This window comes from Cricetulus griseus, chromosome 5 (genome assembly GCF_003668045.3).
Source record: "Cricetulus griseus strain 17A/GY chromosome 5, alternate assembly CriGri-PICRH-1.0, whole genome shotgun sequence".
In the NCBI taxonomy this organism is placed as follows: Eukaryota; Metazoa; Chordata; class Mammalia; order Rodentia; family Cricetidae; genus Cricetulus; species Cricetulus griseus.
Window position 1 is genome coordinate 50,796,755 of NC_048598.1, and position 17,864 is coordinate 50,814,618.

Genomic DNA, 17,864 nt, shown 5'->3' on the forward strand with positions numbered 1-17,864 from the left:
GAAACTTTTCATGTGTTAATTGTTGTCCATGTATGTTTACTTTTAAGTCTTACATGTTTGTATTAGTTGTTTTAGAATGCAGAATTAAGTGTTTTTACAGGGATATCTAGCTTTCAGAAAGTAGGAGTTTTGAAAGTGATGCTATCCTGCCAGAGACTTTGAAACAGGTGTGCTCATTTGAGTAAGTTGAGTACTGCTGATGTAAACCTTTCAGTATGAAAAGTCAGTCAGGTTTTCTTTGCTTTGCTCTTCTCCCTCTTTTAGGAGGTAGGCAACAGTGCCACCGTGAGAACTGACAGGTTTTCAACCTTGTAACTGTTGGCTTCCTTAACTAGCCAAAGCCCTGCATTTAAAGAATATAGGACAAGCCCAAGCATTTAAGTAGACATTTCTGAAACTGAGCAATACAAGCAGTGTAATCAGCTTTAGTCTGATAGTGAAATTCATGTTATTCTTTAGTGACCCTTAGTAAGATACCTAAGTCTTGCCAAGTCATTCCGTATGGGTAACATGAGATTAACAACAGTTCATTTTCATCATTTTTAATGTGTTATAAGAAAGAGTGTCAGAGAAGAATATCAAAACATGAAAACATTTGGGTCTTCTCAGCCTGTGTTCATGCTCCCTAGTGTGCATTTTATGGCCAGTGTTTTTCAGTCTCCCTTTTATATTTTGTCTTTTAATAATGAGACTAAAAATAAACACACACACACACACATACCACCACCACCACCACCACCACCAACAACAACAACAACAACAAGAACAACAACAATTAAAGAAAAAGAGGCCATGAATTTGAAAGAAAGCAAGGGGTGTGGGGGCGGGGAGTACATGGAAGGGTTTGGAGGGAGGAAAAGGAATGGGGGAAATTTAATTATATTACAATCTCAATTTTTTAATTATTTAAAATAATAAACTGCTAAATTGATTATGGTTATAATGAGTTTAGACTCTGTTAAAACACTAAGTTTTTTTCCCATGTTCTGATGGCTACATGATACAGTATATTTATTTTTGAATGAAAAGAAATCCAGTGCCCATCATTCTGTTGGCATCAAACAGTTCTCTGATATGTTAATGCAGCATTGGGGGAGCACACACACAGGCTTTATTTGGATGCATTCCAAGTCTCAAGGAAAATTATATGTAAGGAACTGAATTTTCAGTGTTGTCCCCTTCCAATGCAAACTGATATTAACACAGTCTGCCATAAAAGGAAACCTTCATCCTGGGGCACAATATGAGCGTTTTTCAACATTTAGCAAGACTGTGGTGGATTTTTATTATCACCTGGTCATCTAGAATATAAAGATCCTGATTTAATTGCTAATGGAATTATGAAATAGTTTATTTTCAAATGTGCTCTACGGGAAAGATTAACTTAGTATTCTTGTAATTTTTTAAAGGACTTTTTTTTTTTTTTGCCGTAGCAAGTGGGCACAATGAAGTAGGGGGCATCATTTTTTGCCTATATAAAAGGGCACTGGTGGTTTCCTTATAGCTTTGCCTTTTCAGCTGGTCCTCAGCCGGCCATAGGTGTGAATCATAAAGGCTAGTTCTTTCACTTTTTCAAATATAGTTTCTTTATATTTATTACCAAAAAATTAATTGGTTGAACTTTTCCAAATGTGGTTTTCAAATACAGTAAAGAACAGGTTTAAAATCTGACATGTTAAAAAGTGTATAAACTTCACACAGTTAAAATTGCCTGAAAGCTTTGTGGAAAAAGCTATTTAAGGGCACTATTTCTTCATGTGGGTAATTTAAAAATACTGTTTTCTAAGAAACCTACTGCACTTTTGTTTTGAAAAAAAAAATTTATATACAGAATATCCAGTGGGGCTGAGAACTTGCTTCTTGATATGCTACAGTAGTCTCCTAACAGACTTAATGGAGGAAAGTGGACGAAACTCTGTAGCTGTGACTTGCAGTTGTCCTAGCAGTTTCCCTGTCAGTCTGTGGCCCACTGTCTCCCACATAGCCTCTTGGTAGTCTCAGCTTCCCTGTGAGAGTCTGACTCTCCCTGGGGTAGTTTCATTCATTCAAAGGACAGGTTTGCCTCGTAATGTGCAGTGGATATGTGCTCATGAAACTTTTTAGAGAAATACCTTTACTTAATTTTTAATCAATTACGGTATTTCAAGTCACCAGTGTAGCTCAATAGTTGAAAGGAATTCTAGAGTGAAGGCATTTGCCTGAAGCAGAGCTGTCTTTTGTTTTTCCAGTTTTTTGTGGTTGATTTTAAAGACAAAGTTTTATGTGTCAGGCTGGCTTCCAACACCCTACCTTGCACTTTTGATCTCTGGCACCCACCTCCCAAGTGCCAGGTTTGCATTTCTCATCCCTCTGCCTCTGCCTCTGCCTCTGCCACTGCCTCACAAGTGCTGAGATTGTAAGCATGCAATACCATGCTCACTTTTTTGTGGTACCAGGGATGGAATCCGGTGTTTCTTGCATATTAGACACATACTATCAAGCTGAGCCACATACCCCTTAAGAATTGTCTTTTAATGGGTCTAATTATTTCACTATCTCTTCATTTCTTAAAACTGTAGCTTTTCTTGAAATGAAATTTGAGATAACTCATTTTATATAGATTTTTTTTAAAGTAGTTAGACATTATAGAAGTATAGTGGTCCATGGCTCTGTTAATCTGAAGTAGGGAGAAATGTAAGCTCTAAGATATTACTTCAAGTGAAATTCCTGGAGTAATTTCAGAATAGGCAATCATACTTTTTCAAAATTAGTAATGGGGAGATAAAGTTGATATTTTTCTGACTTACTGATTGTGAATGCTGGAATTTGACTTTAAGAAATATGAATTCTCAGTCGTTATTCTTTTAATATTTTAAACAGCATTTTAAGAAGCAAAAGAGGCTAATTCCTGAAAGAACTGTTTGGAAATACTTCGTTCAGCTCTGCAGTGCGCTGGATCACATGCATTCTCGAAGAGTCATGCATAGAGGTAAGGAAAGCACTAAGCAACTGTAGCATCTTATTAAATAATCTAAGCCATCAAGCAGTTTACAATAGCTTCCCTTTAACCCACTGCATTACCCTCTTTTGGATAATTTATGGCCAAATTATAGTTTATTTGGGTTATAAACCTATAAGTAAAGCCCTACTTGGTTATAAATAAGAATGAAAATTATGCTTTTGCTTGGTTTCTCTGAGTGTCTTGCTGTTTCTATTGTAAAGAAAGTTTGGCTGTGGGAACGCAGTTGAATGTGCATGAGGAAGAGGATTTGTTTTGTTTTTTTTTTTTGGTTTTTTGGTTTTTTTTTTTTTCAGATGAAAATTGTACTGTGGGTACACAGACTGTTTCAGTCTTCAGCCTTAGTCCTTAATGTATTCTTGATAATCATTCCAGTTGTTGGGCAGGGGCAGCCACTAAGTGCTGATCCACTGATTTGGAAGTACAAAACATTGTGAAGCAATGTTTTTAAGGAATGATGATTTCTGAAACCATCTAATAAATACAATTCGCGGTGTTGTTAAGCTTTGATCTTATAACTGATGTAAATTTATGAATTAATCTTCAGTAACATGTTGTTTAGAATTGCTATAAAGTGGGCTTAAATTTATTTTGTCTCTTAAATTTTCATAAATATTATTTGGAAATGGAAGACATAAGTATTTGACATGGGTATTAGCAGTCTTCATCAGGGTGTGTTGAGGTTTCTCGTAGGACTGGAAAATTTGAAATATATGAAAAGTATTCAAAATATAGTGACTGCTTCAAAGTTCAGACTTGAATATTTAATATACATTTTTAATTCTTCCAAATATAAAATTTCCTTCCAAATTCCTGAAGTTACATTATCTTTCATCCAATCCCTTCATTTATTCACAGATATAAAACCAGCTAATGTGTTCATTACAGCCACTGGGGTGGTGAAACTTGGAGATCTTGGACTTGGTCGGTTTTTCAGTTCAAAAACCACAGCTGCACATTCTTTAGGTAAGAGACACAATACGATTTCAGTCACTTACTGTGTGTGTGTGTGTGTGTGTGTGTGTGTGTGTGTGTGTGTGTGTGTATGGTTGTGTGTGTATATTTATGTGTATGTATATGTATGTATGTGTGTGTATGTATGTGTGTGTATGTATGTGTGTTTTTGTGCTGGTGTGTGGGTGTGGATATGTGTTGGTCATGGTTTAAAACAGTTATGGCAGCTGTACAGCACTGCCTGCATTCTTTATAAAACTGTTGTGGAAACCAGCCACCCTGATAGGTGCCCACAGTTCCCTGATACCTTTTAGGCGATGCTTGGATACTCCTGTTTGTTTGACCTCAAGCAGGCCCTGAGGTTTTTGTTGTTTGTGATGGCTTTTTTAAATAATGCTGATAAGCCTGGCTTTTACTGTTGCCATGGAGAGAGCACCTTGTGTCTTATTTGTGATGGTTGTAAGATAACTTAATGAAGAGACTGTAGTTTGGAAGAAGACTTCACTGAACATTTTTAAATGCCAGAGGTAATAATAATTCATACATGTTTATTTATTCAAAGGACATGTGACTGTGATAACCAGGAGAGAAAAACCTAAAGATAATCTATAGTGAATGAGAGGAAAAACCAATTCTCCCTTTCCAGAGTGGAAGACATACTCTGCAGTTGATCAGATTAGAGTCAACATTATTTTGATGTCCTTTGTACCTAAAATAGAATTGGTGTATCTGCAACATTGGATTAGCAATGGGAAGAAAATTGTTTGGATCAGAAACGATAGAAATTCCTAGAAAAAATGCTTTTTAAATTAAGTTATAAGTCAAGTGTCTCAGGCTCTTCTTATGCATGTAAGACACAGGAAATGGTGGATTCTGGAAAAAGAACTAAAGCAAGAGTAAATTGCCTTAATTTAATTTTTCCTGTTTTTGCTGTCATGATTTCCTTGGAAGCCACTAATTCTTTGACAGCAATATTTAGATGTGATATGAGAAGCTAAAATGGGCCAGTGAGGAACAGTAACTCCGTAACCAGTGCAACAAGCATCCAGATTACCAACTGGTTAGATAGACTTTTGCAGGCTTTTGTTTCTGGCTTTGTTCCTAAGACTCTGTGTGCCTTCGAATGGACCATTTGTTAATAGTTTGTGCCTCGAACAGAGTGCAGTGTGGTAGAAATGCTGACACTTCCCCGAATTTTGGCTTTATCAGCTATGGAGCACCTAAGTTTCCACACGATGCACTGTTACGTTTTCCTTTTCACATCATATTTCTGGTCACACTTACGGTCATATAACTTCACTGCCCTTTCCAGGTACAGAGATTTGATATGAAATTTCATAATAAATCAACAAATCTGCATAGCACCTTGATAAAGTTTTGTTTGAGAAATTACAATTCTTGCAGTAGATGTGGTTGACGATATCTAGGAAGAAGCTTTGGCACTTATACCACTAGTAAAGGCACTGTCCCTCGATGCTCTTCACCTGATTGGCGTGTCATAACAACACCCTGTCATTAACTCACTTGAAACACTAGTTTATAATTGCATGTACATGCACACAAATTGCACAAGCCTGTGCACACATGTGTATTGTCTAGTGTTGTTTTACAGCCACTCATGAGTAGGCTGTAGTTATCCATCTAGCCTTACTGACCTAATACATAACCTGGAATCCAAATTTGGACAATTTGAAATGGTTACTACTACTACTACTACTACTACTACTACTACTACTACTACTGGTTACTACTTTTTGTAAAGGTCCCACATAGGGATTGCAAGCATATATACAGACTTGCGTGATTTGCCAGTCTAAATTACTTGATATGGAGAATATAATGAATTTTAATAGATTTAAGAATTCAGTAGGGATTTATCAAATCGGCTCAAATCAGTTATGTGCACACATGCTGATGCCACGATTACTGACTATGAAACACTTCCAAACTGCAACCAGTGACGAGGAGAAACAAGGCTCTGTTGTGGTGAAACCGAAATGAACAGTTTTCAGGAGTTTGGTTTTTCATTCTGAGAAAAAAAAAAAGTCTTTATTTTATTCTTACTGGCCTGTTGTACACAGTGAAGATTCTGGTGGTTGTGAAATTCATGTTTTCTAAGCAAAGTGCACTGTTATGGGTTAAAATTTGCTCGTTGGACCTCATAATAAATCATACGTATCAAGGAAATGTCTCTGCTAACAAAAACTATGTAGAATATAGCAAGAATAGAGATGCTGACACACTTTCTTGTTGGCAGATTGGCCCTATTTTCTTACTTCTAGAGAATTATCACTCTGTGTTATACATATTTATTGTTAGAAGCAGATTTGTTTGCCTCTAATAGTTGAGGATGAAGAGCAATTGAAAACATGGCCACCCATACAAATTGATTTTGATTATAAAAATATGGTAGAGTTACCTTATATATTGTATATTGATGCATTTTCTGGTTTTACTGATAGTAAAGTCTGTGATGTGGTTCATGCTTACAATATGCCTACATTTTAGTGAAACAAAAGTAGGTAAATAAGATGCTTAATGCAATTCATAATGGAGAATCTTCAAAAACAAATGGAAGCCTAGGACTAGCCAGTTGGCAGAGTGCTTGTCCAGCACATACTGTGACTGGGATTCTATTCCCAGCGCCACCATATAAACTGTGCCCGGTGCATGCTCGTAATCCCAAGATGTGGGAAGTGAAAGCAGGAGAATGGGAAATTAACTTCTAACTTTACACTCTCATCATTGACTCCTCTGTCCTTCTTTATTAAGTGTATGTCTCCCACTCCACTTTGTTCTGAACATGAGAAACAGTGCAGTATCCTAGATAGTCCTGGGTTTGTGTGATCACAACCCTGGAGCCCCTCTATCCATTTGTTAACTTCTGGAACTCATGCTCTAGATTTACAACCTGAAGGTCCAGAACCAAAGCTCTGGACTCAGCAGCACTCAGGTTGCAGGGGGTGGGGTGGGGTGGTGGTGGTGGTGGTGACCTTATTAATGGTACCAGTTGTGCAGCTTGAGCATCCAGAACCGTGGCTGCAGGGATGGCATGTGTTTCCACACTGGGGGCAAGGGCTGCCAGAAACACCTCCGTTTCATTACTGGTCTGATTTTGAATTCATTTTTGGTTGTGCTTTTAGAAACCTTTTACTGTGGCCCAAGTTTTCTTGGCTCTGACGTTTAACTGAGTGACCCCCATATAGGGCTGCCACCATATTTTAGAGAATTGGACAAGTCTTCATCTTTAGGGCACTTATCCAAAGCACAGGAAGCATCAAGATGGCTTGATATGTGGAGAAGAAGGCGAGGCATGTTTAACAAGGGTGAAGTGGGGCGAGCCTGTCTGGGGAGGTAAACTGTCAGTCAAAAGATCAGAGATGGGCTATTGTAATAGAACCTGGACAGTAACTTCTCAGGCTCACAAGCTGGTGCAAGATGAGCTCCAGGTTTGCTGGAGAAGGGGAAAGGAAGGATAGGGCCAGATTTAGGAAGCATTTACATTGTATTCCTACTCTATTGCCCAGGCAAGTTTTTACAAGATTTTAACGAAAAGAACAGCATGCTCTGAGTTGAAGATAGCAGCCATGAGAGTCCTTCATCGGCTTCGGGTCAAGCATGTCTGGAGTTGTCTTCTCTGATGACTTTGATTCTTCTCTGTGTCAGGAGTACTCCTCTTTCCCTTTCTAAGCATCTATAGACTAGGAAAGTGGTTGATTGCTTCTCCGATCTGTGATGTGGACTGTTCTCCTGGTTCTATCTCCTTTTACATCCCCTCTATTTCCTGTGTGAATTTAGGATTTTCATTCTATGCTTTGCTACTGATAGGGATAAGGCTATGCATCTAGGGAGACTGGTTGTGGAACATACTTATCCCTATGAGGTTTGCCTTGTTTTCTTTCATATTGTTTGTCAAATTCACTGATGTAACAGATGTTGGGAAACCTATGATCTACCCACATCTTTAAAAATTTATGGGTAAGACACAACTCTCTCTTGACCCAGCTTTCTGACTGACTAGGTCAGTGTTTTTCAGATTTCTTAACCCCGAACAAAATTGTGACCTCACGGGATCATAATCAAGTATACTGAAGCAGAAGTTGCATGGAGCCACGTTCTCTATTACAAAGAGTAGAGTATTCTGACCTTGTATTTTATTTCAATGAAAACAATGTTGATTGTAAGTAAACTGGTGAGTTGATTACGCAACACATTGAGGAGTTGTCTGGCCTGTGTCCTGGTTCCAATTTTTCCACTTGGAGGCATTCTCCTGACATAGTCTGATCTGTTTAATTGTGAAACATAAATTAGCCCTGTATGGTACTTCCTGTTCTGCTGCCAGTAGGTAATAACATGAGTAGGGTTTTTCTAAGTCTGCCAGTCCTCAACTTAGGAGTGCATATGTCCTGGTGTTGAAGAAAGCATAGAGAGGTAGGCGGGGCTGGGCTGAAGATTGTGTCTAGGTCTTCGGCTTCTTAGTGTGGAGTGATTCTCAAAGAGATTTAATTGCCAGTCATAACAGTTCTTAGTGGCATGTTTCTGGCCTTCTGTTCAATCTGAGATTGCCGAATCTGCTGTGACCTTGCCTGTGAGCAGTCTGCTATGAAACACAGTTTGCTTTCTCTTGCTCTGGAGTATTTTTGCTGTGTCTGGGTTTACGAAAAATTAATATAAAGCCAGGATCTGGGGCTGTGGGACATTTGAAATCTCTCTTCATGACTATCTTCTCCACCATCAAATTCAGTGATAGACACCTGAGAAATGGGCACTGAATAGGGCTTAGGGACAGGTTTTGCATAAAAGGGTAACTAAATGTGTTATTGGGAGAAGATTATGTTGAAGAATGAAATATATCTTTGCATCAAAGCATTTTGTATCTCTTGTCACCCAGAGTCGTTTGCAGCCTGCCCTTGGTCTTCAGTGTACCGGCCACCCTCCTCTCAGTAACAGCATTTCAGGCAGCCTTGGTCCTGTATTGTCTTCAGTTCAACATTTGGTTTGGGGATTGCATGAGGGAGAGAGAGCATGAAGATCATCCACTGGCTTCCAACTGAAGCCTTCTGCTTGAATGTGACATAAATCCCTTCCACTCCCACCTCATCATCCAGGACAAGTGTCTCATCTTAATGGACTGTACTCTCTCCAGAAGGAGAGAGCCCAGTAAGCACAGAGATAGAGGGAAAATACTTCATTATGGTCTCCTATCTATGCTGTATTTATTTTTGTGGCCTGGCTGTAGCGATTCCAAACAACCAATAATGAACTCTTTTAATGGCAATAGTTGTGAATGAGATGGGAGTCATATGTGGCCTTAAGGAATTTTTATCTTTCTAAACTGGGATACTGTGAGTACAGGTTTTCTGTTGTTCCCTGAGATCCACTCTGGTGACTGTTCTGTGGATCAGTGCATCTTCACTTAGCCTTTATGATAAGTAAAATATTTGGGCAATCTACACAATTAAAACAAACATTTTTACTTGTCAAGCTTCCAAAAGTCTAAACTCAATGTCTCATGATCTGTTACCTGTTTCCTAGTCTCCCTTCAGTTCAATAACTTGTGAGATAAGAACAATTACTTAGATTCATGTCAGTGAATGGCCAAGCCAGAGCTCACTTCAGGAAAACCACTTTTTTCTATAACAAGTGTTATCTTCCTATAGTGAGTATATTGGCATCTCTTACTTCCCTACCTACTGGCCCTCACCCAAAAGCCCAAAACAAGGAAACCCTCACAGACAATCCAGTGAGCTCCCAGACATTACGCATTTTTAAAACCCTATGTGATTTGCTGTGATTTGCTGTCTTGTGTGGCTCTGATTGTAGACTATATCCAAGGCTCATGGAATTGAACTCTCACTCTCCCATGCATTGCAGGAATCACCAACAAGAAAGCACTGCCCTCACAAACCACCACAAATTGATAAAACAATAGGAATTTATTATTTTGCAGTTTCATAGGTCACATATCCAGTTTGGATCTCAGAGGGCTAAGTTTAGTTCATCTGCACTGTTCCTGGAGACTGTAGGACACCATCTGTTTCTTGTCCACTCAGGGTCCTGGCAGAATTCAGCTTTTTGGTCCTGCTAAAACTGTGGTGCCTGTTTCCTAATGGCCCAGGGCCATTCTCACCTTCTAGAAACTGCTTCCGTTTCTTGGCCACAGTATGAGCCTCACACACACACTTGGAGTGTCTTACTCTTTTGTAGTAACCCTATGTGATCATCTGGGACAATCTGTATTATAACAGATGTAACCTTACATCTGCAAAATCCCATTTGGCTGGTGCCATGATGCAAACAAATGTAACACCGAGTAGAAAGATCACAGGGCCAGCATTCTGCCCACCACACCATTGTAAAAGCCAGCGGTTTTAATGGTAGGCTGGTTTAATTTCACTTGTGAAATGGAGTGGTTTTTTTTTTTCCCCTCCCCTTTGAGGGGAGCAGGTTTTCGATATTTTAAAAGTTATTCCTAAAGTTTATTCAGGCTGCAATGGCTTCTCCCTTTCCTAGCAGACATGCTTCTCAGTGGCTTCCCTTTCGTGCCTGGGATATAGGAGAGGAGAGCAAAGCAACAGGAGCAATGCTCGAGTATGAAAATTAATGTGAGATCCAAATCTCGTCACACAGCATGCTGCATACACAGCTGAGGTGGTACGAACTTGCCAGTGCAGACTGAGAGAGTGCCTGCTGGCTTGCTGCAGTGAAAGCGTGGGTGAGATAGGTGCACTGATGTGTGGATGGGGTTGTGCATGCTTTCGTAAGTGTCCCCGAGAAGAGTAAATGTGGAGAGGATTTTTCTGTGTGCACTTGTGTGAATCTAGTTGTTGCATGTGTTTGCTCTACAAAAAAAAATGAAATAGACTTTTAAATCTAACTAGAATGCACTAATATTGGTGTTGGTACTAGACAAAGACTTGAACCCCTGGGGAGAAATCGTGTTGCTGTTGTGTCATAGGACAGCCTGAACTCTTGTTTGTCTTTCAGATGGAGGCAAGCATGTCTCTGGCTCTGCGATGTTGTCAGCAGAGTAAATGCATGCCCACCGTCCGGCCTACATACCAGAATTTCACACTGGAATCTCTTGAGTGTGCTATCCGTGTTCCCCACACTGTTTCCAAGTGTGATGCGCCCTCTAATTTCAGCTCAGAAAATTAGTGTTTCTGAAGCAGGCATTGAAACGGTTTCCTGTCTGCTGCCAGGTGCCACCTGTGGTCACGCACTTGTTTTGCCTACACCTTTGCTGGCTCCTCTCCACGAGTCCGTCTTTGCTGAATCTCACGTCATTCAGGATGGTGTGGAGTGTAGAGGCAGCATATGTTCAGGCAGTCCTAGAGGCCGCTTCTGCTGGTTTATTTTTAACTTTCAGTCCTTTCCCGACTTAAGTAATTGCTCTGGGAAGAAGCTATTATCTGTTTTAAACTGTGCACATTTAACCTCTCAGCCACCATAACAAGTGTTTATTTAAAACAACCACAGTAGTGTAGCATAGTATAATTTTCATGTGCAGCCACAGGATTTCTAGCTTTTCACTCTGGTTCCTCTGCTTTCCTGGTTTGGGGAGGCATATACATTTTCAGTTACGTTGCACAGTCAATTTAATGAAGTAACTGTCTGCTAAATGGGCTTGAATTCCAGGCTGCCCTGGGCAAGTCAGTTCTATCTTTGGCAACTTGCCTGACCTGGCAGACCTCATTACTGATTAGGAGTACAACGTCTCAGACAGCTCTCAGAACAAGCCCTGTGTGGCTCTGCTGTGGCCCCCACACCATTAAGGATCTGCCCTGTTTATTCCTGTCTCTCCAGGACCTAGAACAATGTGTACCACAGGCAGCACCTGAGACATTTGTTAAGTCAGTCACCTAACGTTGACTGCAGTGCCCGGAACAGGGGAGTGGAGAAATCCACGGAGCTTCCTTCCACGACGTCAAAAGTGTTATTAAGTATGCTTTATAGATGACATATTTTATCTTCTATATGTCTTTTGCAGAAGAAATACTGATCTAACACTCAGACATGCCATGTTGAGCCCCCCCCCATTATATTCATAGTAATGAAATAAATTTGGTTTCTTTCCATTCAGTCTGCCAGCAGCGTTTCTGGCTGACTCCTAAGTACAAAGGAAAAATTGAAATTAGTGCTTCATCTCTTGGTTGTGTATTTGAATCAAACTGTGGTTAAGATAACTTGTGTCGTTTTAATTTTCTCATCAAGGCATGTTCAAGGAGTTTTTTTCCTGCAGTTTGCCCCGATTCTGAGAAAAAGCAGCAGCACTTCCGGCCTGAACTGGCTTATTTCTCTTTGAGTATTCTCATTTAGCTGACCAAAAGAACAGCTCTAAAAAAGAGCATATCTTTTTTTTTACCATATAATTTCCCATATGGATTTTTAAAGTAATTTTTTAACAAGGGCTATAGAATTTGAAGTGTAAACCGTGTCTCAGAGATACCTTGTGTTACACATGATCCTTTCTCATAGTTAATGAAAAGGGATAAAAGTAGGCAAAGGGGGATCAGGCCAAATGTCTCAACAGGTAAGGATGCTGGCAGCCAAGCCTGAGAGTCTGACTTCAGTCCCAAGACTCACATGGTGGAAGGAGAGAATCGACCCCTGAAAGTTGTTTGCTGACATCCATGTGCACTCTGGCACACATACATACACACACACACACACACACACACACACAAAAGTAAATGAAGAGGAAGGTGTAGCTAGAGACAAAGGATGAAACACATTTCAGCTTACAGTAGGACTTCTAAAATCCAGTCCCTTTATTCCGAAGAGATTTGAAGGAATGTTTACTTTTTATAAAGTATGTACCATGTAAAGCACTTCTCATATAGGCAGGTCAGCTAATGTCAAGAAAGTGCTTCATTTTTACAGTTGCAACATTATCATAGTACAGCATTAGTATAAAGAAAGGTCGTGATAACATTTTCAGTTCTTCTGAAGCCAGCTGCCTTTTCATTTAAAAAAAGAAAAAAGCCATTTCTTACCCACTGTTACTCATGTCAGGAGGTTAAAATGGCATGAGTATCTACTTTTGCAAAATGTATTCTCATCTTACTCATAGCCATAAATTCTTGAAAGATAAGTAGCGTTATGCATCATGCTGCCTTGAGTGCCTCCATATGTAACAATTTGCACAATTGTTTTAATATCTAGTCCTCTCTCTTCCCCTGTACAGCTGTTTAAAAAGTCACAGCATTCTTCAGACAACAGTCGTCATAAAAACAGCTGCCATGGAGTGGAAGGAAAAGAGTTTAGGAAATTATGTCTTCATTCATTTCGAATGTTGAAAACACAACACTGCATTTAAATGCACTGCAAATTTTCCTGAGCACTTAAAACTGTAGGTCTCTCTGTTCCAAAGGCAGGAGGAAGGACGAATCAGTCTGCAGTATGATGGAGCTGAACAACTTGGCTCAGGTCTGTCGGCAGAAGTGGGGGGTCCAGAGCACAGGGACGTGTTAGGGAGCTTGTCAGAGAGGCTGCGCAAGGGTCCTTTCAGGCCTCTGGTCAACAGGAATTATGAATTTGCCTAGTTGGGAGTAGTACAGAATGCAAGCCTGCCTATCCTCTATGGTTATTGGAAATGTGCCATGCAGGAGATGGGTGGCGTGCTTGGTTTTTTATTGTCATATATTCTTGGGAAGCCTTTGAGATAAAACATGCAGAGACAGTGGGAGGATGCTCATTGTTTAGATGGTGGAGAAGTAGTGTTTTAGTTTAAAACCACAGCGCTCAGCCTGTAACTTCACAATGACCCCCAGCCACCATGTTACAGAGGGCGTTCTCTACACAAGGCTGTTGCCATTTAAAAGGCAGTTTGGAACTCCTTCTCCTCCTCTGCTCCTTTCACTAGTAGGTTGCTGTCTGTGAGCTGGGGTGGTGTTTCCCGTGAAGGTGTTATGCTGGGCTGAGGCTAATCTCTGTAAAGTGTTAGCATTTGTTCCTCCTTTTCCCTGTCATCAATCTTTCACACTCAGATCAAACCCCTAATGTATCAGCAGGCTTCCCAGAGCTCCTGGTTAAAATTACCTTTGCTTTTGGTAAACTCTGAACCTTCAAGCTTGGTGTTTTCAGCTGCCCCCTGTGGATTCCGGGAAACCTTTCTCTGCATCCTGCTCTGCCAGTCTCTCACTTTATGTCCTGTAACCAGAAGCCTGTGAGGAGCTTGCTCATTATCCCAACTGTGCCCACCATCCTTCCTTCAGCAGAGGAAGTGTGTGCATCTGGCCAGTAATTGGAGTTGCTTATGCAAACTATGAAAAAGTAGTCTGAACTCCGGAAGCTGCAGGCTTGTGTTGATTTTCCACAATGACACTTTGAAGCTAGTTTTTTTGTTGTTTTCTGAACAATTCCTTCCTCTTCTGACACTACTGAAATATGCAAACTTGCCTTCAAGGTACATGCTACAATGAACTGTTTTCTTAAAAGTTTTTCTCCCTTATTTTCAGGTCATAGTAGTTCAGATTTCCTTTGAAGGTTTGGTCTTCTTGCATCATCTTATTTCACTCTTGTTCACTTCCTTAAGTGCTTCTCTTAGATCCGTTATGGTAAAGACTGTCCGTTTTTCACTGAAAATGAATTCCATTCTAGGTAAACCTGTGACACTTCCATGCTTATAGCACCGTTGAGTGGCCACACATGGATGTGAGGCTGGAACTTGATTCTGTTTGAAACTGACTTCTCCTTCCTAGGATGATGTTTTATTGATTAGTGTCCGTGTGACTCTTAACAGTGTTTCTGACTAAAGTTCCCTTTACAGTGTTGTGAGTTATCTCATTAAGAGTGGTAGTAAATACCTACCACTTTTTTTTTTTTGGTTTTTGGAAAAGTAATGGAAAATTAGAAAATGTCCTTTTCTCCAAAAGCACTGGTATATCACTAGTATGTGTTGCTTCTGGTAAATAAGATTCATGAATACCAGATACAAGCCTTGACTTTCTGTTTGTCAAAGAGCCTTAGGCTGCTAATGGTGAATTAACAGTTAAGTTTTGAAATTATAGATGCTCACTTTGAAAGTCACTTCAATGTTTTTACTCTTCAGAACATAATGGACATGCTTGCATGTTCAAAATGTTAGCATTTTGAAAAAAATAGCCACAAAAGAGAACAAAATTATTTACAGGTTAAAACAAAACCAAAAAGTACCCACATGATCCTGCATCTTGAGGTCTCTGTAGTAAGGGACTCGGGTCATTTTGCATAGGTGCTAGCACCCTGCACTTAGGTCACCACAGCGTCCCACCTATGACAGTCCCTGTATTCCCTCTACAGAGTAACTGAGCACAGAATCAGCAGTTCCATCGTTTAGATTAGGAGCCAGGACTGTGTTCTCAGGAAGGCTTTAGTGAAAGGTAGTTAAGCATGTTGTGTTTATATGTCACAGTTTTTATGTAATATTATTTAGTTAAAATATTATCATGCTCAATTATTTGAAATCAGGAAGCCACATTGAAAATGCAAATCATTTGCATAACATTTTCTGAAAAAAAAAATGTTTTTCCTTAAATTCTCCTTGGATTGGTCAAAGGAGAACACATTATGAGCTTCAACCACCATATTGGGTTGTTGTAGTGTAGATGAAATAAACTTTGAGTATTCTCAAAAAGAACTCAAAAAAAAAAAACCCAGATTTTTGCTTTATTCAATTTAAAATCTTGTGTTTAATTTTTCAATATTTTCTTTCTTAAAATTAATATATAATTACCAGTTATACCATCTTTCCCTTGCAGTTCTGCCACAACCCCTCCCATTTGCCACAGCCCCTCCCACCCTGCTTCCTCCCCCTCTAAACCAGTGTTTAACTTCTTATGGCCCCTACGTCTTCATCTTTATGGTACTAGTTTTATTTGCTTTGTCTTTTCAGTGGGTACACCTTACTACATGTCTCCAGAGAGAATACATGAAAATGGATACAACTTCAAGTCTGACATCTGGTCTCTTGGCTGTCTGCTATATGAGGTAGGCACTGCGATAAATTCTGTACATTGATGCAGTTTCACTTATGTATCCAGTGCTATAGTTTACATTTATTTTTGGGGGGACAGTATTTTGCAGTCAGCTTTTTTGGGGTTGAATTAATTTATTGGGCAATGACTAATTTTAAGTCCCCACATATTTATTTTGTCTAATAAATTCTCATTTTTTTGGCAAGGACTTTTTGATTTTTTAATACTTATTTTACTATAATGCTATTCTGCTTATCATGTATATGTGATTCATATATATATATATATATATATATATATATATAGAGAGAGAGAGAGAGAGAGAGAGAGAGATACATATGTGAAAACTTTTTAGTGCATTGCAGGAGAATAATGCCATGGATTTAAGACATGAAAATATTTATCTTTATCGGTATTTTGTTTCCCATTTACACAGGTAAAATCCAGCTTTAAGGATGGCTTGCAAATAGTTAAGCCTTTCAGTGTCACTTAAGCTTGAGAATTCTGTTCTTAGCATAAGAGGGTAGAGTCCCACAGTGCAGTTCTGTTTATATTGTGATGTAGTCTTGTATCTGTAGAAAGGGCACCTAAGTAACACAGTTTCCACTGTCCTCCAGAGCATCAGCATTGACAGTATCCCAAGTTAGTGACTCCTAAGATAGAATTTTAATTGTATGTCAGGAAAATAGAGTTAAAGCTGCTAATTAAAAAGCAGTCAGAATCTGAGTAAGCTTTATTGAATTGAAGAAATACAATACATGGAGTTATTTCTGTGTTTCAAGAAGGAAGTCTGAAGTTTGTGTCTGTTTTGCTCTCCTGACTCCAGTGTCATCTGCTGTGATTGTGCCATGGTTGCTTGGAGGGAGCCCGTCAAGGTGCTTTGTGAATGTGTGTTGACCGTTTGTGGTTATGCTGAGTACAGATGCCTTAATTTAAGAAAGTGACCTTCTGGTTTTGTGCTTTCTCTCCTGACTGAGGACTGCTCGAAGAATTTTAACATGCTCTTGTGTGAAATATTATGAATTAGTGATGTGGTCCAACATGTGCAGCTGTATGTCCATGGGACGAAGAGGGGCCCATGCTACTGTGTGTGTATCCATGGGGTGACCAGGGGTTAGGCTCACTCTGGATTCTGATGATGATTTGGGGGGTCAGTGTTGATAAGACTTGGCTTGACAGTATCACTGCTATAATATTTAAAAGTACATCACTTCATGTGCTTAAAATATTTTTTTAACCAGGGTAAGGTAAGAGTCATCCAGGCCATAATCTACTACCAAAATAATATTTCCCTTTAATAAATAACCTAAAAGTGGATAAAAATGATTTTCTAATCATGAGATTAAAGTTAGCTGAGTCGAGGTAGTGCTAGAGAAGGTTATGTAATTCTTGCAATCTTGTATCAAAATTGAAACAATTATCCACATTTTATAAATTGCATTTAAGAGGCAGGATCTGTTTTTAATGTATGCTTAACATACTCACCAAAATAAGAGTTAGCTCTCTGAACATTTCCATGTCCTCAACATATACATGTTGTGCTAATTTCAAGTGTTTGTCATGTTCATGTTAGGACACATCTCAATGCATTTTCTTGAATCTTCCATACAAGAGTTGAGAACTTTTAAAAAAGATTTAATCTATCTTTATTCTTGGTGAATTATGATAGAAAAAAATAAAGCAAACTATTGGGTGCTACAGACAATTTTGAAAACCTAATTTACACTAAAAAAAATAAGAGAAAATATTGACTATAAAGATAAATTTAGTGCAATTTAGGCTTTCACAATTGGCTGTAGAACCCAAATGAGCTGGGTTTTTTTCCCCCCTATAATAATCCACGAAGAAATTACTGTTAACAATGAAGGAGTAGGAAGGCCTTTTTAGAACGTATTTTAAACTCAGGAAATTAGACTTTCAAATATTCCTGAAACCTTTGAAAAAACTAGGAGTGC

General features: G+C 39.1%; 1 protein-coding gene across 4 annotated transcripts in view; it reads left to right on the forward strand.

Annotated features, from left to right (window-relative positions):
* Nek7 (NIMA related kinase 7) overlaps positions 1–17,864 on the forward strand; it is a 136,664-nt gene that overhangs the window by 104,054 nt on the left and 14,746 nt on the right. For 3 of the 4 annotated variants that reach the window (XM_027417457.2, XM_027417458.2, XM_035445678.1), the window contains exons 6-8: positions 2,860–2,968; positions 3,857–3,964; positions 15,828–15,922. In XM_027417457.2, the coding sequence (XP_027273258.1) occupies positions 2,860–2,968; positions 3,857–3,964; positions 15,828–15,922 (312 nt within the window). Of the gene's footprint in view, positions 1–2,859; positions 2,969–3,856; positions 3,965–7,978; positions 8,047–15,827; positions 15,923–17,864 lie in introns of those variants that run through there. The other variant, XM_035445679.1, reaches the window with a different exon arrangement.